This window comes from Hypanus sabinus, chromosome 19 (assembly GCF_030144855.1).
Source record: "Hypanus sabinus isolate sHypSab1 chromosome 19, sHypSab1.hap1, whole genome shotgun sequence".
Taxonomy (NCBI): domain Eukaryota; kingdom Metazoa; phylum Chordata; class Chondrichthyes; order Myliobatiformes; family Dasyatidae; genus Hypanus; species Hypanus sabinus.
In genome coordinates, this window is record NC_082724.1 from 5,578,428 (window position 1) to 5,601,011 (window position 22,584).

Here is a 22,584-nt window from a genome sequence, read left to right on the forward strand (position 1 = left end):
CACCAACAATCATCCCATAGTCATTGTCAGTGAGACCCACAACTGAACCTCTTGACCACGTCTGCATGCTTTTATGCATTGAGTTGCTGCCACATGATTGGCTGATTAGATATTTGCATTAACGAGCAGGTGTATCTAATAAAGTGGCCACAGAGTGCACGTCAGCGATCATAAACCTGATTCGGATTCTGATATGATAGTAGATTCCCTATTATACTTGCTTCTACCACTTCCTCTGGCACCTTGTTCCAAGGACACAACATTCTGAATTCACTAAAGACCTTCACCATCCTGCATGTGCCTCGTCTCATTTCTACCCTCAGGAAGGAGGTACAGAAGCCTCAAGGCACGTACTCAACGATTCAGGAACAGCTTCTTCCCCTCCACCATCAGATTTCTGAATGGCCCATGAACATATGAAACCAATCAGAATCAGGTTTATTATCACCGACAAGACGTCATGAAATTAGTTGTTTTGTAGCAGCAGTACAGTGCAATACATAAAAATTTGCTAAAAGTTACAGTAAGAAATATAAAAATCTGAATAGGTAGTTAGGTGACCAGAACTGAGCACAGTACTCCGAGTGCTGACCAGGGTCCTATATAGCTGCAACATTACTTCTCGGCTCTTAAACTCAATCCCACGATCGATGAAGGCCAATACACCATATGCTTTCTTAACCACAGAGTCAACCTGCGCAGCAGATTTGAATGTCCTATGGACTCAGACCCCAAGATCCCTCTGATCCTCCACACTGCCAAGAGTCTTACCATTAATACTATATTCTGCCATCATATTTGACCTACCAAAATGAACCAGCTCACACTTATCTGGGTTGAACTCCATTTGCCATTTCTCAGCCCAGTTTTGCATCCTATCAATGTCCTGCTGTAAACTCTGACAACCCTCCACACTATCCACAACACCTCCAACCTTTGTGTCAAGAGCAAACTTACTAACCCATCCCTCCACTTCCTCATCCAGGTCATTTATAAAATCACATAGAGTAGGGATCCCAGAACAGATCCCTGAGATCTACCACTAGTCACTGACCTCCATGCAGAATATGACCCATCTACAACCACTCTTTGCCTCCTGTGGGCAAACAGTTCTGGATCCACAAAGCAATGTTCCATGGATCCCATGCCTCCTTACTTTCTCAATAAGCCTTGCATGGGGTACTTTGTCAAATGCCTTGCTGAAATCCATATACACTACATCTACTGCTCTACCTTCATCAACTTCTTTAGTCACATGCTCAAAAAATTTAATCAGGTTCATAAGGCATGACCTGCCTTTGACAAAGCCATACTGACTATTCCTAATCATATTATACCTCTCCAAATGTTCATAAATCCTGCCTCTCAGGATCTTTTCCATCAACTTACCAACCACTGAAGTAAGACTCACTGGTCTATAATTTCCTGGGCTATCCTTACTCCCTTTCTTGAATAAGGGAACAACATCCACAATCCTCCAATCTCCCGGAACCTCTTCCATCCCCATTGATGATGCAAAGATCATCGCCAGAGGCTCAGTAATTCCACCCTCGCCTCCCACAGTAGCCTGGGGTACATCTCGTCTGGACCGGTGACTTATCCAACTTGGTGCTTTCCAAAAGCTCCAGCACATCCTCTTTCTTAATACCTATATGTTCAAGCTTTTCAGTCTGCTGCAAGTCATCCCTACAATCACCAAGATCCTTCTCCATAGTGAATACTTGAAACAAAGTATTCATTAAGTACCTCTGCTATCTCCTCCAGTTCCATACACACTTTTCCACTGCCAGGCTTGACTGGTCTTATTCTCTCTCGTCTTATCCTCTTGCTCTTCACGTATTTTAGGATGCCTTGGGGGTTCTCCTTACTCCTGTTCGCTAAGGCCTTCTCGTGGCCCCTTCTGGCTCTCCTAATTTCCTTCTTAAGCTCCTTCCTGCTAACCTTATAATCTTCTAAATCTCTATCATTACCTAATTTTTTGAACTGCTGGTAAGCTTTTCTTTTCTTCTTGACTAGATTTACAACAGCCTTTGTACACCAGGGTTCCTGTACCCTACCATCCATTCCCTGTCTCATTGAAACGTACCTATGCAGAGCTCCACTTAAATATTCGCAGAACATTTGCCACATTTTTGCCATATATTTCCCTGAGAACATCTGTTCCCAATTTCTGCTTCCAAGTTCCTGCCTGATATCCTCATATTTCCCCTTACTCCAATTAAATGCTTTCCTAACTTGTCTGTTCCTATCCCTCTCCAATGCTACTGTAAAGGAGATAGAATTGTGATCACTATCTCCAAAATGTTCTCACACTGAGAGATCTGACACCTGACCAGGTTCATTTCCCAATACCAAATCTAGTACAGCCTCCTTTTGTAGGCTTATCTACATACTGTGTCAAGAAACCTTCCTGAACACACCTAACAAACTCCACCCCATCTAAACCCCTTGGGAAATGCCAATCGATATTTGGGAAATTAAAATCTTCCATCACGCCAACCCTGTTATTATTACATCTTTCCAGAATCTGTCTCCCTATCTGCTCCTCGATGTCCCTGTTACTATTGGGTGGTCTATAAAAAACACCCAGTAGAGTTATTAAGCTGGGGGAGGGAGAGAAGTAGAAGCTGGCAGGTGATAAATGAGGGGCAAGATCTACCAGGGTGATGATGTGAGAACCTGGGGGTGTGATAGGTGGAAAAGGTAAAGAGTAAAAGAAGAAAGAATCTGATAAAAGAGGAGAGTGGACCATGGGAGGAAGGGAAGGTGAGGAGAAGGGTTAAAAGGGGAGCCAGGGTGAGAAATGGAAACACAGAGAAGGGAGGGGATCGTTTACAGTATTTCATATGCAAACCAAATTTCATTGATCTAAGTGACGATAATAATCCTAATTCTCATTGTTGCCCATTGGAAGATTCGAGCCTTTCGTTCAGATAGTCGCCATTTCTGGGGGGGGTGCGGGACAGGGGCAAGGCCTGAGTTTGGTACGATGCCCCGATCTCCAGTTCCTCAATCCTCTGAGCGAACTCCTCTCGCGAAGGAATCTCGGCGCTTCTGTTAACTGCCGCTCTGTCTGAAAACATCTTCGCAGACCCGAGCCAGGGAAATGAGCGACAGGAGATCGGTGTCACTTCGAGCGGCGTCTCCGACACCCTCTCTCACAGCCTTGTGACACTCTGTCAGAAGATGATTAATGCAAGAAACTTGCCCCTCAATCTTTTCTCCCCCTACCGGATTTCTCATTATCCGTGTATCTTTACATCAGGAACACGAGTGCGGGAGAAGCAAATACGACGCTTTTTTTCCCCATATAAAGAGCTGACAGGCAGATTGAGGGCTATATTATGGGAGGCACCGGCGCGGGTTAATCAGCCCTTCTGAATAGACCTGTCAACACAGCCGCGAGGAGAGAATCCCGCTCTCCCCTCGCCCAGAACTCGGAACGCAGTCACTCGGACGAGACAGCCACGATTAATGTCCCTGGCCTCTCGCAGCCCCTGCTAACTCCAGCAGTCCATCTGGGTTGCTGCAGATAAGATGCGAGGCGCTTGATTGCCTGCGCTGTCAGATCACAATGGGGCGGCAGCGGCGACTTGACTGACAGATCTATTATGGGAGGTCTTTTTCTCTCCCTGTTTGCGACCATTAAGCACTCAGGCGAACCCGGGAAGAATGCTCTCTTCTCTCTCACACCACAATGAATTCGTCCACCGGCCGCGGCAGAGATAAAGACCTATCAATTTAGACCATTCTCTCTCGGACTGAGAGCAGTTTGATTAATGGCGAATGCATCAACCCCATTTTTTTTCCCTCTCTGTTTCCTCTTTCGCGAACCCTGTCAACTATCAAAGGGGGTTGCAAATGAAATAAGAAGACACCAGAAGCTTCTGTCATACCAGACTAACTATAAAACATTTAGTCCCGTCAGAGAATCGACACAGAAGCAGGCAAATATAGAACGCTGCAGCCTGCCATATCGTGCTCACCCAAGCCCATCAACTGCACTGGGCCCTGCAGCTCGCCGAAGTCCTCTGTCCTGGGCCAGGCTGTCCCCAGGTGTAGCCCATCTTCGCCCATTTCCTCCCTCTCCCGGGGAGGAGCTCTTTTGCAGCTCTGCTGGACTCTCTATAACTGTAGCTCTGTGTTTTTACGGGATGGGGTGACGCCATGCACAACCCTCTTTTCAAAGCCAGGCTTGGGACTATCCACGGTGGATTTCCACGCTGTCGTGTCTTCTGGAAGATTATTCTAACCCTTCCCTCCTATGTAGCCCTCCATTTTTCTCTCATCCGTGTGCCTACCTAAGTTTATTAAATGCTCCTAATGAATCTGCCTCTACCTCCGTTGGCAGTGTGTTCCACATACCCACCACTCTCTGTGTAAAAAACTTACCTCTAACATTCAGCCTAAAAAGTTTCTCCAATTACCATAAACTTATGACCATTTCCACCCTGGGGGAAAGTCCCTGGCTATCCATTCTAACTATGCCTCTTATCATCTTGTACTCAAGTCACTCCTCATTCTCTGCTTCAGAGAGTAAATCCCTGGCTCGCTCAGCCAGTCCTCATAATTCATGCTCCCTAGACCAGGCAGCATCCTGGTCAATCTCCTCTGCACCCTCTCTAATCCAGGCAGCGTCCCAGTAAATCTCCTCTGCACCCTCTCTAATCCAGACAGCATCCCGGTCAATCTCCTCTGCACCCTCTCCAATCCAGACAGCGTCCCAGTAAATCTCCTCTGCACCCTCTCTAATCCAGAGAGCATCCTGGTCAATCTCCTCTGCACCCTCTCCAATCCAGACAGCGTCCCAGTAAATCTCCTCTGCACCCTCTCTAATCCAGACAGCGTCCCAGTAAATCTCCTCTGCACCCTCTCTAATCCAGACAGCGTCCCAGTAAATCTCCTCTGTACCCTCTCTAATCCAGACAGCGTCCCAGTAAATCTCCTCTGCACCCTCTCTAATCCAGACAGCGTCCCAGTAAATCTCCTCTGCACCCTCTCTAATCCAGACAGCGTCCCAGTAAATCTCCTCTGCACCCTCTCTAATCCAGACAGCGTCCCAGTAAATCTCCTCTGCACCCTCTCTAATCCAGACAGCGTCCCAGTAAATCTCCTCTGCACCCTCTCTAATCCAGACAGCGTCCCAGTAAATCTCCTCTGCACCCTCTCTAATCCAGACAGCGTCCCAGTAAATCTCCTCTGCACCCTCTCCCACATCCTTTCAATAATGAGGTGACCAGAACTGAACACAGTTTTAAGTGTGGTCTAATCAGCTGCGATTTACCTTGTGGCTCTTGTACTCAGTCCCCCCGATAACGCACAAAATGACTCTCCAGCTCCCAACAAAACGTTCAGATTGTTAGCACCAGAGTTTCTACAGACGTTGTTAATCCAGAACAACACACACAACATGCTGGAGGAACTCATCAGATCAGGTAACATCTATGCAGAGGAATAAAACAGTCGACGTTTCGTCAGGTACACTACCTCTCTCTTTTGCTCCCTTTCTGCACTACTTATTCAATTTAATTTTAATATATATTTCTTATTGTAATTTATCATTTTTATTATAATGTACTGCTGCCACAAAACAGCAAATTTCACAGCATACACCGGTGATGTTAAACCTGATTCTGATTCTGTTTGGTTGCAATCTGTGGTGAGGTGGGTCAGGGCACCACATTCCAGAACCTCCCACCAACTAATGTAGGAGGCTTTTTCCCCAGAATACAGTAAACTGGTTTGTTATTGTCACATGCACTGAGGTACAGTGAAAATCTTTGTTCTGCATGACATCCATACAGATCATTTCATTACAACAGTGCATTGAGGTTGTACAAAGGAAAACAGTTACAGAATGTAGAATGGGGGAGTGCTTGGTAGCAGGTCGGCTAGTGTGACACATAACAGTGTAGGTAACCTAGGTTCGATTCCTACCTTTGTCTGTAAGGAGTTTGTACATATTCCCCATGACCACGTGGGTTTCCAATTTCCTTCCACTTTCCAAAGATGTACATGTTAGGATTAGTAAGGCGTTGAGCATGTTGTGTTGGCGTTGGAAACACAGCAACTCTGACTGTGTTGGTCATTGATGCAAATGACACATTTTACCTTATGTTTTGTTGTCTCAATGTACACGTGAAGCTGATCTTTCATCTTTACAGACGAAGTGCAGTGCAGGCAGACTACGTGGCAAATGCCAGTACAAGGTGGATTGTGAGATCAAGAAGCAATCTTATGGTCCTAGGGGAACATTCAATAGTCTGATATCAGTCGGGCAGAAGTTGTCCTTGAGCCTGGTGGTATGTGCTTTCAGACTTATGTACTTTCTTCCCAGTGAGAGAGGGGAGAAGGGAGAACATCTGGGCGGGTGGTGTCTTTGATTGTCCAACTGCTTTATTGCGGTAGAGAGGTGTAAGCAGAACCCAGAACATGAAATGGTACAGTACAGGCCCTTTGGCCCATGATGTTGTGCCCAACTTTAACCTTCTCTAAAATCAATCTAACTTTGGGTGTTGCTCCACCAAAGGAGGTGTAAGACACTCCTTTCCACTAGGCTGCACGTCACTCTTTGTCAAGGTGTAGCACCTGTTTAGCCCATCGATTAGGGCAGGTGGTGGACGGTCGTATGAGCAGCCGGTGCATATCACAAGTCCTGGTAATGTGACCACTGACACCAGGCAGACAATCACTGAAGAGTGTTGATAATGTTTAGGGTCACCCGTCTTGTAAAGACGCTGCCCAGGAGAAGGCAATGGCAAACCACTTCTGTAGAAAACTTTGCCAAGAACAATCATGGTCATGGATAGACCATGATCACCCACCTCAAAACATCATGGTACATGATGATGATGCTGAACCCCTCCCAATAACATCACTCTCCCTTTTTGTTTCTTTCATCCATGTACCCATCTAAGAGTCTGAAATGTCACTAATGAATCAGCCTCAACACACCCCTCCCCAGCAGCACGTTCCTCAAGATCCCCTCTACAATCTCTTCCTACTTATCTCAACTTCTACCCCAAAGACAGCCACTTGTTGCCCATTACTGTGAGCTTGTTTGATGAGATTGCGCATGAGACTGTGCAGAGGGGGTCATCAGGAGGTTGCGGGGAGGAAGCAGTTCATTGTGAAGATTGACAGAAGTGAGTTGGGCTTGTTTTCCTTTGAGTGGACAAGGCTTGGGGGAAGAAGTAACAGAATGTACAATATTTTATATTTTGGGTGGGTTGGTAGCATCGTGGTTACCTTAACGCTATCACAGCACCAGTGACCTGGTTTCAATTCCCACCACTGACTGAAAAGAGTTTGTACGTTCACCTCGAGACATTGTGGGTTTCCTCCAACATTCCAAAGGTACATGGGTTAGTCGGTTAGCAGCCTCGGAATAGAACAGCATCCCTTTAGAACAGAGAGGAAGAGGAATTTCTTGAGCAAGAGGGTCATGAATCTGTGGAAGCAAATGGCTGTGGAGGCCAAGTCATTGGGTATATTTAAAGCAGAGGCCGATAGGTTTTTGATTAGTAAAGGTGACAAAAGTCATATGGAGAAGGCAGGAGAATGGGGGTGAGAGGGATAATAAATCATGATGGAATGGAGGAGCAGACTCAGCGGGCTAAATGCCCTAATTCTGCTCCTATAATTTTATGGTCACTCATAATTAGGCACTTGGCAAGGACCAATAAAAAGTTATTGGAGTGGCCATTGTGGGAGCAGCCATTGTGGGAGTGGGCCAGTGATGGAGTGGGCCAGTGATGGAGTGGGCCAGTGATGGAGTGGAGAGTTAAAGCTTTGGCTCATTGAGGCTTCAACGAGGAAAGGTGTAGGCCATAGATAGATTTTTTCATTACTTATTCTTTCTTTATCTCTTATTGCACATTTAGAACAGTGGGGATGCCAAGCTGGATAGTGGGGTGCTCCTATTCAGGATGTGGGAAGGCAAGGGGAGCTCCAGAGCGCCTAACGACTACTCCTGTCAGAAGTGCAACCTGCTGCTGTTACAACCGCAGATTTGGCGGTGCAGTAGATACGGCAATTGCGCTTGTGAATTTGCATTAATCAGCTAATTATTATTTAATCGTGATAGTATTTAACTCCATTCTTGTCGTCGTAGTGCATGTCGAGACTTGGACAGAGCACAACAATGCTTCACTGCCTGTTTGTTTCTGGCCTTGTCTGAGAAATTGGACTTTCGAGTCAACTGTCTCTGAAGACTAGCGGCATTCATTTAATGTTCAGATTTCCTTTTCAGCCGCAGTGTCGGCTTCGTTACCCATTCCCCTTTAACACTGTTCACATTAAAGTTTGTGAACTATCGACCTGCTTCAATGTCTCTCACTCTGCACTTGGGCCATGTCCGAACCTGGTAACAGCAAAGAAAATCTGAACGTTCAACGAATACTGCTAGTCTTCAGAGTCAGTTGACTCAAAGGTCCAATTTCTCAGGGAAGGGCGAAAACAAACAGGCAGCGAAGCATTGTTGTGCTCTGTCCAAGTCTCAACACGCACCACCACGACAAGAATGGAGTTAAATACTATCACGATTAAATAATAATTAGCCGACACGTACAAAATCACAAGCGCAATTGCCGTATCTACTGCACTGTCGAATCCGCGGTTGGGACAGCTGCAGCTGCTAAAAGACCGTGTTAAGGAGTTGGAGCTGGAACCGGATGAACTTCAGATCATTTGGGAGGTTGAGGGGCTGATGGACAGGACATACAGGGAGGTAGTTAAACCCAAGGTGAAGGACACAGGTAACTGGATGTCAGTCAGAAGGAGGAATGGAGATAGGCAGGCAATGCAGGTAACCCTCAACAGCTTTGGATACCGGATACTGTTGGGGAGAAAGACCTGGCAGAGGAAAGCCACAGCAGTCTCTGGCATGAGTCCGCGTTGAGCGGAAAAGACCAAACGTAGTGACAGGGGATTCATTGGTTATGGGAACAGGAAAGAGCTTCTGCAAATGAGAACGAGATTCCCAGATGGTTTGTCACCCCCTGCCAAGCTCAGGGACATCTCGAATCGAGTCCACAGTATTCTTCAGTGGGAGGGAGAGCAGCCAGGGGTTGTGGTGATGAGGTCCTACAAAGAGAGTTCAGAGTAAGAGCTCCAGATTTTTGGATCACTGAGCTCTCTTTCAGGGAAGGTGGGACCTGTTCAGAAGGGATTGTTTGCACCTGAACTAGAGGGGGACAAGTATTTGCCGGAAAGGTTTGCTAGCGCTGCACGATGAGGTTTTAAACTCTAGTTGCAGGGGGATGGGACCCAGGGTGCCAGAACAGATAGTGGAGCGGTTGTGGAGAAAGATGTACAAATCCACACAAAGCCAGGAATTGAAAGATGGAGCACGGTGGGATTAATGTTCTGAGCTGCGTATATTTCAATGCAAGGAGTATTGTATGAAAGGTGGGTTCATATTTACAGTTTGTATTGTATGACTGGCAGCTCAATGTTTCAGGGTTCCGTTGTTTTAGACATGATAGAGTGGGTGAGATTAAAGAGGGAAGGCTAGTCAGGGAAAATAACATGTCTGTGCTCAAACAGGAGAGCTTGATTGAGGCTGTATGGGTAGAACGGAGGAATGAGAAAGGTATGACCACATTAATGGGATTATATTACAGACCATCCATCAGTCCATAGGATTTAGAAGAGCAAATTTGTAGAGAGCTCACAGACTGCTTCAAGAAACGTAAGTTTGTTATAGTAGGTGATTTTAGCTTTTCACTCGTTGACTGGCACTCCCATGCTGTAAAAGGACTGGATGGGAAAGTGTTTGTCAAATATATTCAGGGAAGTTTCTTTATTCAGTATATGGAAGTCACAGCCAGACAGAGTATGATACTAGATCTCCAATTAGGGAATGAGCCAGAGCAGGTGACAGGAGTTTGTGTATGGGAACACTTTGCATCGAGTGATCATAATGCTATTAGTTTCAAAGTAATTATGGAAAAGGATAGGTCTGGTCCTCGGGTTGAGATTCAAAACTGGAGAAAGGCCAATTTTAATGGTATCATGAAGCATCTAGCAAGCATGAATCAAGTCGGGTTGTTTACTGGCAAAGGTGTACTTGGTAAGTGGGAGGCCGTCCAAAGTGAAATGTTGAGAGTACAAAGCCTGTATGTTCCTGTCAGAATAAAGGGCAAGTTTCGTTTTTGAGAGGTATTGAGGCTCTGGTTAAGAAACTAAGGAGGTGCATAGCAGGAAAAGGCAGAAAGGAGCAAATGTGGTGCTTCAGGAGTATAAGAAATGCAGGAGAACACTGAGGAAGGAAATCAGGACGGCGAAAAGAAGGCATGAGGTTGCTCTAGCAGACAAGGTGAAGCAGAATCCCAAGGGCCTCTACAGATATATATTTAAAGCAAAAGGATAGCAAGGGATAAAATTTGCCCTCTGTAAGATCAGAGTGGTAATCTATGTGTGGAGCTGAAAGGGATGGGGGAGGTCTTAAATGGATAATTTGCATCTGTATTTACTCGGAGGATGGACACAGACTTTAGAAGTGAGGTCATGGGCCCTATACAGATTACAGAGGAGGTTTCTTTCTCCCTTGAGGTGAGGGCTGTCCTTGCCACTCTCTGAACTGTCCAGCGATCAAGGTTGGTGCAGTTCCCATTCCAGGCGGTGATACAGCCAATCAGGATGCTCTCAATGGTGCCCCTGTGGAAGGTCTTGAGGATTTGGGGGCTCATGCTGAACTTCTTCAGTCGCCTGAGGTGAAAGAGACACTGTTGTGCTTTTTCTGCCACACGGCCAGTGTGTATAGTCCAGGTGAGATCTTCAGTGATGTGTATATGGAGGAACGTGAAACTACTGAATAAGATTTAAAGAGTATAGAGAAAATTTACAGGGATGTTGCTGTTGGTTGAGGACCTGAGTTATAGGGGAAAGGTTGAATAGATTAGGATTTTATTCCCTCGAATGTGGGGATTGAGGGGAGATTTGATCAAGGTATACAAAATAATGAGGGGTATAGATCGGGTAAATGCAAGCAGGCATCTTCCACTGAGGTTGGGTGAGACTAGAATTAGAGGTCATAGGTTAAGGGTGAAAGGTGAAGTGCTTAAGGGGAACATGAGGGGGAACTTCCTCACTCAGAGGGTGGTGAGAGTGTGGAATGAACTCTCAATACAAGTAGTGGGTGCAGATTTGATTTCAACATTTAGGAGAAATTTGGATAGGTACACGGATGGGAGGGATATGGAGGGCTATTGTCCTGGTTCAGGTCCATGGGACTAGGCTGATTACTTGGGGGGGGGGGGGTTCGGTGGTTAGTGAGAGCTTTCTGACTGGTTACATCACTGTCTGGTGTGGAGGCTCCAATGCACAGGATGAAAGAGGATGTGGAGCAGGGGTTTCCAACCAGGCGTCCACGGATCCCTTGCTTAATGGTATTGGTCCATGGCATCAAACAATGTTGGGAACTCCTGATGTGGAAGGTTGAAGACTCACCTACCTCCATCATGGTCACAAACTTCCACACCATCGAGGGCATTTTCAAAGACAGAACCTCAAAAAACGCGACATCCTTCACAAAGGACCCTCATTATCTCGTTACAACAACCAGGGAGGCGGGTACCTGAAGACCCACATTCAAAGTTTTAGGAACAGCTTTTTCCCCTGAGCAATCAGATTTCTGAATGGACAGTTGTTACTCCCTTGTTACTCCTTTTGTAAACTCTATTTATATATTTTGTAATTTTATGCTTTTGCACTGTATTGCTGCCACAAAGCAACACATTTCTCGTGTTAAGTCATTACAGTCAAGTTCTTAGCTAAATTTTCAGTCGCGCGCTGTGTGCAAAAATAGTTGTCTGTCTCCCTCTGCAGGCCGCCCGGAGTAGTGCGACCATTGAATTCCGCCGAGTGAATCGGGAGAGGGTGAGGAGGGGGCAGGCAGCAGCTCCAAACAAAGTGCCGGGGACAAGCAGTCATTGTTTGAACACCTGCAGGTCTCTCTGCAGATGGTGAGTGTAAACGAGTGGCTGCTTCCACCAGACAACAAGCTTTGCTCTTTTGCCAGGAAACAGGAAAAGACTGTCACAACAAAAAAAAAAATTGGCAAACGACTGCAGGACCAAGGGATCAAGGCATGAAGCCTTCGGAAAATGTCAGGGCAAGGAATTGCTTTTGTGTTAACACAAACACTATCTTAAGGGAAGCTGTACAGATGCTGGGGCCACCTTGCAAAATCACAGGTCACGTCTGTCATAGTGTATCCGGAGCCAAAACTCCAGCCATAGCGACATGCTCATCACTGCCTCTCGTCTAAATGATAAGTGATTCCCTTTCTTTGCTGTTTTCCCTCTATTGAGTGTTCTTTGTTGGTCCGTAGTCGCAATAGAGTCCATTCGGGGGAGGGGGGAAGAAATCACGAGTAGCTTGTTTCTGCAGCGACGAAGTTTCACCACTAACTTTACGGTGGAGGCTGAACGGAGGCGTTGTGGAATTGGTTTATTGTTGTCACGTGTACTGAGATACAGTGAAAAGCTTGTCTTACAAACGTCAGACGAAACCTGTGGGGGGAAAAGTTTTTAAAAGTGGAAAAGCCATTACACTGGGAAAGCTCCACTCCCTCGACGTCAGAAGTCCAAGTCCAGTGGTTGGAACAAGCGTCACAAACTGGGCTCTTCCTCGGTTGCGGTGGATGGCGTCTTCTGTGCCTTGTCATTCCCTTCGCTCTTACCGGGTAGTAGATTGTGAGATTATTGCCTCCATAGATGCTGCGTGACTTGCTCAAATCCCCCAGCATTTTGTCTGTTTTGCTCTGGATTTCCAGCATCTGCAGAATCACTCGTCTTTTTTTAAATCGCACTTCATCTACTTTATGCTTTATAAAATATCGAGAGGCATAGACAGTTGCTATCTTTTCAGAAACAGAATTAGGTTTATTATTAGTCTTATAGGATATACATTTTATGTTTTGTAAAATTATGACTGCTGGTATTTTTTTCAGAATCAAATTTATGACGTTTAATTTGTTGTTTTGCAGCAGTAGTACAGTGCTAAGACAAATTTGTAATATAAAACAAATCAGTGCGCAACAATAATGAGGCAGTGTTCATGGACGGGCCAGAAATCGGATGGCAGAGGGGAAGCTGTTCTTGAATCGTTATGAGGAGCTTCAGGCTCCTGTACCTCCTCCCTGATGGTGGTAATGAGAAGAGGGCAGGGCTTTTTCCCTAGGGTCGAAATGATTAATACCAAAGACCATGTGTAGGGAAAGGTTGAATAGCTTAGGACTTTATTCTGTAGAATATAAAGGGGAGAATTGATAGAGGTATACAAAATCACATGGGTTATATATAGTGGAAATAAAAGCAGTTTTTCCCCCCACTGGGCATTGGTGAAAGATGAAATATTTAAGGGGAACCTGAGAGGGTGGATGCACGTTTCATTTCAACATTTAAGAGAAGTTTGGATAAATATATGGATGGGAGGGGTATGGAAAACTATATTCTGGGTGCAGATCAATGGGATGAAGCAGTTTTATTTGGACTTGATAGGCTGAATGGCCTATCACTGGACCATGCTGGCAGTTTCCTGTGGCCATGGGCAGAACAGTTGCCATACCAAGCTGCGATTCCACATTACCTCTCCTCGTCACCCTCTATCTATCCATCCATCCCCTCCTCCACCTTTACCTACACTTAAGACTAGTAACTGCCAACAGCTCAGTAACCAGACAGGCTGTTGTTGGATGTCTTGGGAAACCAGAGCACCTGGAGGACTTGCAAATTCCACACAGACAGCTACAGAAGTCAGGACTGAATCCAGGGTCCTGGAGCTGAGTACAGTCTGCTGCACAACCACACTGTCCCTAAGATACAGCAGAGGGAAATGAAACAGAACCAATATTCTCTCCATCTTTTAACAGCTGAGCGCACCAACCATTGCTTTGAGTAGGAGAGTAGGATTTGTTTATTTTTATACAGCCTGAAAGTCGCACTGCACTTTATATCAAAAAAAAATCCAGCTGAGTGGCTACAAAGGTTATGTGCGTGGGAGCATTTTAGTTACTGTGTGGCCACGCACCCTGAAGGGAAGTACTAGAACAGTCAGAAATATATAGTAGCAGAGATTGATTGGGAAGGCCACGCCCCAGATTAATGAGGTAGCAAAAAATAGAGACAGAAGTATAGACACAAATCAGCCAGGTAAGGTTAATTGGCTGCTGTTAATTGCCGTTTGTGTGTAGATAGAGGGTAGATTCTGGGGGAAAATTTGTGAGACTGGAGAATAAAATGGGATTATGGTAGGAGTGCAAAAAGGTGTTTGACAGTCAGTGTGGACCTATTGGGCCAATATAGCTGTTTCCAAACTATATTAAAAACTAGGACGGAAATCTTTGGTTCGACCACACTTCAGTGGACTTGCACGTTCTCTTTGACAGGTGGTGACTGTGGAATTCATTGGCACAGACATCTGTGAAGGCCAAGTCATTGGGTATATTTAAAGTGGAGATTGATAGATTGTTAAGGTGTCAAACAGGTCTGAGAGAGGGCAGAAGAATGGGGTGGAAAGGGAAAATAAATCGGACATTGGAATGGCAGAGCAGACTCGATAGTGAATTACCTTAATCTGCTCCTCTGCCTTATGATCTGATGGATTGCATAGGATTCTCTCAGGTGCTCTGGTTTCTTCCCACAACTTAAGTGCAGTTGGGTTAACAATTGTAAGATGCTGAGTGTGTGGCTTGGTGGTAGAATCTGGGGATAGTGGATGAAAATACTGGGCAAGTAACATGAAGGAGGTCATCACTTGTCTCAACCCTCCCCTTCACATCTTTATGCTATCTCCCTTTTATCTTTGTCAACTTGGAAGGTCTCGACCCGAGTGTTAACTACCCATTTCCCTCCATAGATGCTGTCCGATCCACTGAACTCCTCCAGCTGTTTCTTTGATGCACCAGATTCCAGAATCTGCAATCCCGGTTTCCAACAGAGGGATATAGACCACATGTAGGTATATGTGTAGTGTACAGTTGGCACGGAATGCAGAGGCTGTACTGTTCAATGAAAAGGGCAGCAGATAGAACATAAAACATTGCAGGCCCTTCAGCCCATAATGTGCCAGCCTTTTAACCCACTCCAAAAATTATCTAACCCTTCCCTCCTACTATTTTTCTACGATCCATGTAGCTTTCTAAGAGCATCTTAAATATCCCTAATGTATCTGCATCTGCTGATCTTTAGAATTCTAAAGAGGGCTTTGGATTTTATTGATAATTTTTAAGAGTGGGCATGTATATTTTTGTATATTAAGGGAAGTTGGGATGGGGGGGGGGTGTAAGAAAGTGGGCCCGATACAAGCTCAAACAAGGAACTGTAATAGTTAAGGGGCTGCCTGGATTTAACCTGTTCAGGCAGTAGAATGGGTAGTTATGAAATACATTCAGTCCAATGATTAATATTTTGGGTACTATGGGAATCAAAAACTTTGTGGTGAGGGTTAAGGGGTATTAATGTTCATGTCATAACTAACTGCTGTTTGTTTTATTCACACGAGCTGCTTGTTCCAATAGGATGCGACTTACAGAATGCACACCTCCTCCATCAGCATGATGAGCTTTACAAATGGCCAATGTCCAATTCTAGCACCTGGGACAATAAAACCTCAATCTCTCAAAAGAGTGATAATTACACAGTGCTCAAGAACAGAGTGAGCTACCTCAACTACTATTGCCCAATTGCATTCACATTTACTGTGATTAAGCGCTTTGAGAAGTTGGTCATGGACAAAACAGTTGAACCTGGACCTGCTGCAATTTGCCCGTCACCACAATAGGTCAACAGCGGATGCAATCTCACCGGCTCTCCACTTGGCTCGGATCACCTGGACAATGGTAATACCTACCTTAAGCTGGCTGTTTGATTACAACTCAGCATTCAACACAATCATACCCTCCTTTCTAATCAACTTGCTTCAAAACCTGGGCCTTTGTACCTCCCTCTGAAACTGGATCTTCGACTTCCTCGCCAGGAGACCACAGACTATCAGAAATAACATCTCCTCACTGACTATCTACACTCACAACTGTGTGGCTAGGTGCACCTCAAATGGCATCTATAAAGTTGCTGATGACAACTATTGTTGGTAGAATTTCAGATGGCGATGAGGCAGCATACAGGAACAGAACAGACCAGCTGGTTGAGTGGTGTTACAAATCAACCTTTCACTCAACATCAGTCGACCAAGTTTCTGAAAAATGGTCTACAAACCGTTTCTCAGCTTCTGGTTTTAATTAGACTAAAAAGATTTGAAGGAACACAGAACCATTAGATTCCGTAGGTGCTGGAGGAACTCAGTAAGTCAGGCAGCATCTATGGAGCAGAATATAAAGTTGGCATTTTGGGCCAAGATAGGGTTTTGGCCAGAAACAGTGACTCCATAGCTGTTATCTGATCTGCTGAGTTTCTCCAGCATTGCCACACAAATCTGAGCTCAGGAAAGGCACACTAATGTCAGTCTTCATCTGAAACATTAATACAATGAGCAGAATTAGGCAATTTGGTCCATTGAGTCTGCTCCGTTATTTCATCATGGCTGATCCAATTTTCCTCAGCTCCAATCTCCTGCCTTCTTCCCACATCCCTTCATGCCCTGACCAATCAAGAGTATCAAACTCTGCCTTAAATATAACTTGCCCTCCACAGCTGCCTGTGGCTAAGATTAACCACTCTCTGGCTGAAGAAATTCCTCCTCATCTCCATTCTAAAAGGATGCCATACTATTCTGAGGCTGTGCCCCTTGGTCTTAAGACTCTCCCAACACAGGAAACATCCGCTCCACATCCACTATATCACGGTCTTTCATTAATCAATAGGTTTCAATGAGGTCACCCCTCATTCTTCTGAACTCTGGTGAATACAGGCCCAGAACCATCAAACACTCTTCATACGACAAACCATTCAATTCTGGAATCATTTGCGAACCTTCCTTGAACCCTCTCCCATTTCAGCAGGGGCTCAAACCTACCCTCAATACTCCAAGTGAGGCCTCAGTCCTTTAAAAAGTTTCAACATTACATCCTTGCTTTTATATTCTAGTCCTCTTGAAATAGATGCTAACATTGCATTTGCATTCTTCATCAGACTCGACCAGCAAATTAACTTTTGGGGAATTCTTCATGAGGACTCCCAAATCCCCCTTGCATCTCAGTTTTGTTTTGTATTCTTTCCATTTAGAAAATAGTCAGCCCTTTCATTTCTTCTACCAAAGTGCATGACCATACACTTCCTGACACTGTATTCCATCCACCATTTTGTTGCCCTTTCTCCGAATCCAAGTCTTTCTGTAGCTTGTCTACATCCTCAAAACTACCTGCCCCTACACCTAGCTTCCTATGGTCTGCGAACTTTGCAACAGAGCTATAAATTCCATCATCCAAAACATTGACATGTATTGCTAGAACTGGTCCCAGCAGACCCCTGTGGAACATCATTGGTCACCAGCAGCCAAACAGAAAAAGCTCCCTTTATTCCCACTCTTTGTATCCTGCCAATTAGCCACTGTTTTATTCATTCTAGAGTTATTCCTGTAATATGATGGTAGCTTGTTAAGCAGCCTCATGGATTTTCAGAAGGCCTTTGACACACAATACACAGCATCAACTGATTCTCCTTTGTCTATCCTGCTTGTTACTTCTTTAAAGAATTGCAGCAGATTTGTCAGACAAGATTTTCTCTTGAGGAAACCATGCTATGGCCCACTTTATCACGTGCCTCCTAATACCCCAAAACCTCATCCTTAATAATTGACTCCAATATCTTGCTTTCCAGTGAGGTCAGACTAACTAGCCTATCTCCGCCTCTCCCTTCTTGAAGAGTGAAGAGACATTTGATGCTGAAGGAACATGTAAATTGCTAGGCTTGTTAGAAGCACACTGGAAGCCAGAACTGCTTGGGCTTTAAGGCATTGGAGAAAAATTAGGCTATCAAGTCTGCTCCATCCTTTGATCATGGCTGATCTTCCCCCTTAACCCCATTCTCCTGCCTCCTCCCATAACTTTTGATGCCCTTCAAATCAAGAACTTCTATTTTAAATATACCCAATGGCATCGTCTCCACAGTCATCTGTAGCCCATGCATTCCATATATTTGACACAGCCTGCCTAAATAAATTCCTCATCTCTGTTCCAAGGGGGTGTCCTTGTATAATGATGTTGTGCCCCCTAAGACTCTCCCACTATTGGAACATCCTCTCCATGTCCATTCTATCTTGGCCTTTCAATATTCAATGAGGCCCTGTACAGTACCAGCACATATTTCCTTACATAAGGCAACCAAAGTCTGTATTTCTATACTGGTGTGGAGCTTGGACTTGCATCTTCACAGATCCAGCTTGGTACAAGATCAATCAGGAAGACGTTGTCAAAACACTTTCACAGTGGCATGCAAAAGTTTGGGCACCCCTGGTCAAAATTTCTGTTACTGTGAAGTGAGTAGAAGATGAACTGATCTCCAAAAGTCATAAAAGTTAAAGATGAGACATTCAACATTTTAAACAAGATTAGTGTATTAGTTTTGTTTTGTACAATTTTAGAGTGAAAAAAAAGGAAAGGAGTACCATGCAAAAGTTTGGGCACCCCAAGAGATTTGATCTCTCAGATAACTTTTACCAAGATCTTAGACCTTAATTAACTTGTTAAAGCTATTAATGTCATTAGGAAAGGCCAGGTGATGCAAATTTCAAAGCTTTATAAATACCCTGACTCCTCAAACCTTGTCCCAACAATCAGCAGCCATTGGCTCCTCTAAGCAGCTGTCCAGCACTCTGAAAATTAAAATAAATCATGCCCACAAAGCAGAAGGATATGGGACAGGGAGGGGAAAGGGAGGCATTTATATCAAATACAAAAAAGTGTTGCAGGTACTAGGGTAGGAAGTAGATACAGAAGAGAGGAAATTGTGTGGACTAGGTTAAGGCTGGGGCACTGTGCACTAAACCAAACACTGAAATTGATAGGGAAACACCAGACAGGACTGTGTGCGGAATGTCAGGAAGAGGAGTCAGTAGAACATGTAGTTCTGAGTTGCAGGAAGTATGGGATACAGAGAGAGATGATGAGAATTAATCTAAGGGAATTGGGGGTGCAGGAAGTCACATTAAAAGGGTTGCTGGGCATGGGTGAGAGAACACAGGTCAGGGTATTTTTAGCTTTCTTAAGGGGTACAGGGGTTTTTAATAGGATATGATGGATAAACAGAAATAGGGTACTAGGATGGGGAGGATAAAGTGTAGGTTAGGATATGTGTATGTGTGCGATTGGGTGAAGGGATTTAGAATGTGAGTCCATCGCATACTCCAGAACAGAAGGAGGCGGTAATGCACCATTAAGCTGGGTGCCAACCGCCGTAAAACAAGATGGAGAGAGAGAGGGAGCAGAAGGATATAAAATAGCAAAGCATTTTTAGGTAGCCGTTTCCTCAGTTTGTAACGTAATTAAGAAATGTCAGTCAACAGGAACGGTGGAAGTCAAGTTGAGGTCTGGAAGACCAAGAAAACTTTCCAAACAGAACTGTTCGTAGGATTGCTAGAAAGGCAAATCAAAACCCCCGTTTGACTGCAAAAGACCTTCAGGAAGATCTAGCAGACTCTGGAGTGGTGGTGCACTGATCTACTGTGCGACACCTGCACAAATAGGACCTTCATTTGAAGAGTCATCAGAAGAAAACCTTTCCTGTGTCCTCACCACAAAATTCAGCTTCAGAAGTTTACAAAGGACCATCTAAACGAGCCTGATGCATTTTGGAAACATGCATCATGTTTCTGATGACTGATGAAGTTAAAATAGAGCTTTTTGGCCGCAATTAGCAAAGGTATACTTGGAGAAAAAAGGGTGCAGAATTTCATGAAAAGAACACCTAACTGTTAAGCACGGGGGTGGATCGATCATGCTTTGGGCTTGTGTTGCAGCCAGTGGCATGGGGCACATTTCACTGGTAGAGGGAAGAATTAATTCAATTAAATACCAGCAAATTCTGGAAGCAAACATCACACCATCTGTTAAAAAAAAAGCTGAAGGTGAAAAGAGGATGCTGATCATAAACACACCTCAAAATCCACAATGGAAAATCTCAAGAGGTGCAAGCTGAAGGTTTTGCCTTGGCCCTCAGTGTCCCTCAACCTAAACATCATCACAAATCTGTGGATAGACCTCAAGAGCAGTGCACACAAGATGGCCCAAGAATCTCACAGAGCTAGAAGCCTTTTGCAAGGCAGAATGGGCAAAAATCCCCCAAAGAATTTAAAGACTTTTAGCCAGCTACAGAAAGTGTTTACAAGCTGTGATACTTGCCAAAGGGAGTGTTACTAAGTACTGACCATGCAGGGTGCCCAAAATTTTGCTTTGGGCCCTTTTCCTTTTGTTATTTTGAAACTGTAAAAGATGGAAATAAAAAAAGTAACCTTGCTTAAAATATTAAAGAAATGTGTCAGCTTTAACTTTATGCCTTTTGGAAATCAGGTAATCTTTTACTCACTTAGCTATTCACAGCAACAGAAATTTTGACCAGGGGGGCCCAAACTTTTGCATGCTAGTGTATTTATAAAGTCTGAATTCAAAGCCAACAGGTGTTGGAGAGGAACAAACACTGCTGTGTGGTTTAGTCACTGTCAACACATATGGGAATGCATAGAAATTCCATTTATTCCAAACTGGAACCGAGAACTTATAGAAAGAAATCCTGAAACATATTACACTCAGCAAGAGAAGGCATTGAAATATCAGCACAGCAGAGGGACGTCAGTTTCTTCTGAACGTGTGAGGACTCTGTACAACTCATGGAATTTCTACTGGTAGGAGCAGGGAGGCACCGAGGGCCAACACTGTAAAATTAACTCAGTAATACCACGTGCACTTCTCTCACCTGCCTTTCTATAAGCATCCTGCACTCCCGTGCCTACTCTGGGTTAGGGAGCCAGAGAAAGAAGTGTCCCAGTTATGGAAGACATAACTACACAACTGAACAGAAGACAGTGAAGGGGAAAAGGTACACATTTTCATGCCCTCAGCTGCCGAATACTTGCTCCAGACTCACCCTGTAGACACATGGAAACTCTTAATTTATTCAGCCTAACACTGAGGGAAAAAGCCTGTGATTTAGAGTAATTAAATGAAGTTAATCTACAAGCAGGCTCAGACTCTCCAAAACCGCTGGGCTATGGACAAAGTTAACCCATACTTTCAATAAATTTGCTGGGAAAAAAATTCAGCCATTAGAACCTACAGAGTTTAGCGCATGTACTGGCACCTACAAAGCAGTAGATGGCCTCTATCTCCACACATGACGGGCGTGGGAAATCACCCTGGGAATAAGTAACTTTGCCATTGAAACATCACACGGTAGCCACTCAGAGTCCATCTTAGTTAGCTGATTATTCCGGTAGGGCACAGCACAACTCTAGATCTTTTCTTGACACACTTTTCTCAGAATTGTTAACAGAAGTCACCCTCACCATCTTCTCCGCCCCTAACTGGGTCAGCTGTACCAAGGTCTACCACAGTGTTTAAGCTCAGAAACGAGGTTTACCAGAGCTTGAACCAGCAGAAAACCAGAAAATATTCCTGGTTTGTCAGATTTAATAACTATTAGTACAGTTTTTGTTTAAATATATATAAAACAAATTCACCCCAGGCGTTTGTTCCCCCTTTCAATTGGGGGGTGGGGGGGTTGGTGGAAGTAAATGACACATCAATACAACACTCACACAAAGAACACTCTTCGTATGGTGGTCATTTGTGCTTTTAACCATAATTAAACAGATGCCACAATTTGCTTTTTAGCACACAGTGCCAAAAAAATGAAAAAAACAAATTAACCTTTGCCACCCAGAAGCCACACAAGCTCTCCTGTGTAAAAGGAAGGGCAATGGTAGGTGAAAAAAGGTTGAAGACAATCTCTGCTGTGATAATTCTGAAATTTCTCTGGCTTCAATCATGAATATACTCGGGAACGGAGATGCTCCACGCCATTAGAACAGCAGAGCTCCCATGCTTCCCACTTCACTTTGTTCTTTCACGAAGATCTCAAAGTACTGGTAAATGATGGTCACAGCCAACAAGATACCAGTCCCAGACCCAATCGCCCCCAGAAAGTCAGCAAGTACAGAGAGTGCACCGATGCAAAGACCACCAAAAGCAGCAGCAGTGGGAATATATCTGTGGAAAAAAAAACAAATCTTTATTAGTTGAAGTAAAATTTATTATTTTATTTTATTAAGAGATACAGTGTAGAGTGTCCAAGAAGGGTTAGTCCCTCTGGTGAAGGGGCTTGTTCTGTTCATTCTGGGGCAGCTCACTCACCTTTGGTCCCTGTTGGACAATCAGCCCTCTTCAGTGACTCCAGGTAGCTGTTTGCATTCAACAGCAGCCACACCTGAGTACACTGCTTCAACAGGTGGCCTAAACCAGGTGAGGGTAGCCAGTGGGCCTATCCTAGCATGCAGTCTCTGGCGACTGGACAGATGAGATCTACAGTGAGATCCAACAGCTAGGAAGGCAGTACTGCAATGCTACGTGGAGGGCAAAGGGCATGACAAGGCACAGAAAACATCAATGGTTATTCACTGCAACAAAAGCCC

General features: G+C 44.6%; 1 protein-coding gene and 1 long non-coding RNA gene across 2 annotated transcripts in view; one reads left to right on the top strand and one right to left on the bottom strand.

Moving 5' to 3' along the window:
- The first annotated feature begins 12,650 nt into the window (after window positions 1-12,650).
- LOC132377699 (uncharacterized) lies at window positions 12,651-21,722 on the top strand. Its single transcript, XR_009506720.1, has 2 exons — window positions 12,651-14,960; window positions 15,524-21,722. It is a non-coding gene; the product is annotated as an uncharacterized LOC132377699 (long non-coding RNA).
- Window positions 20,633-22,584, bottom strand: part of LOC132377698 (protein transport protein Sec61 subunit alpha-like 1) — a 33,632-nt gene continuing 31,680 nt past the window's right edge. Inside the window, exon 12 of the mRNA XM_059943933.1 lies at window positions 20,633-22,162. Within this exon, the coding sequence (XP_059799916.1) occupies window positions 21,976-22,162 (187 nt within the window). The 3' untranslated portion in view covers window positions 20,633-21,975. The remainder of the gene's footprint in view (window positions 22,163-22,584) is intronic.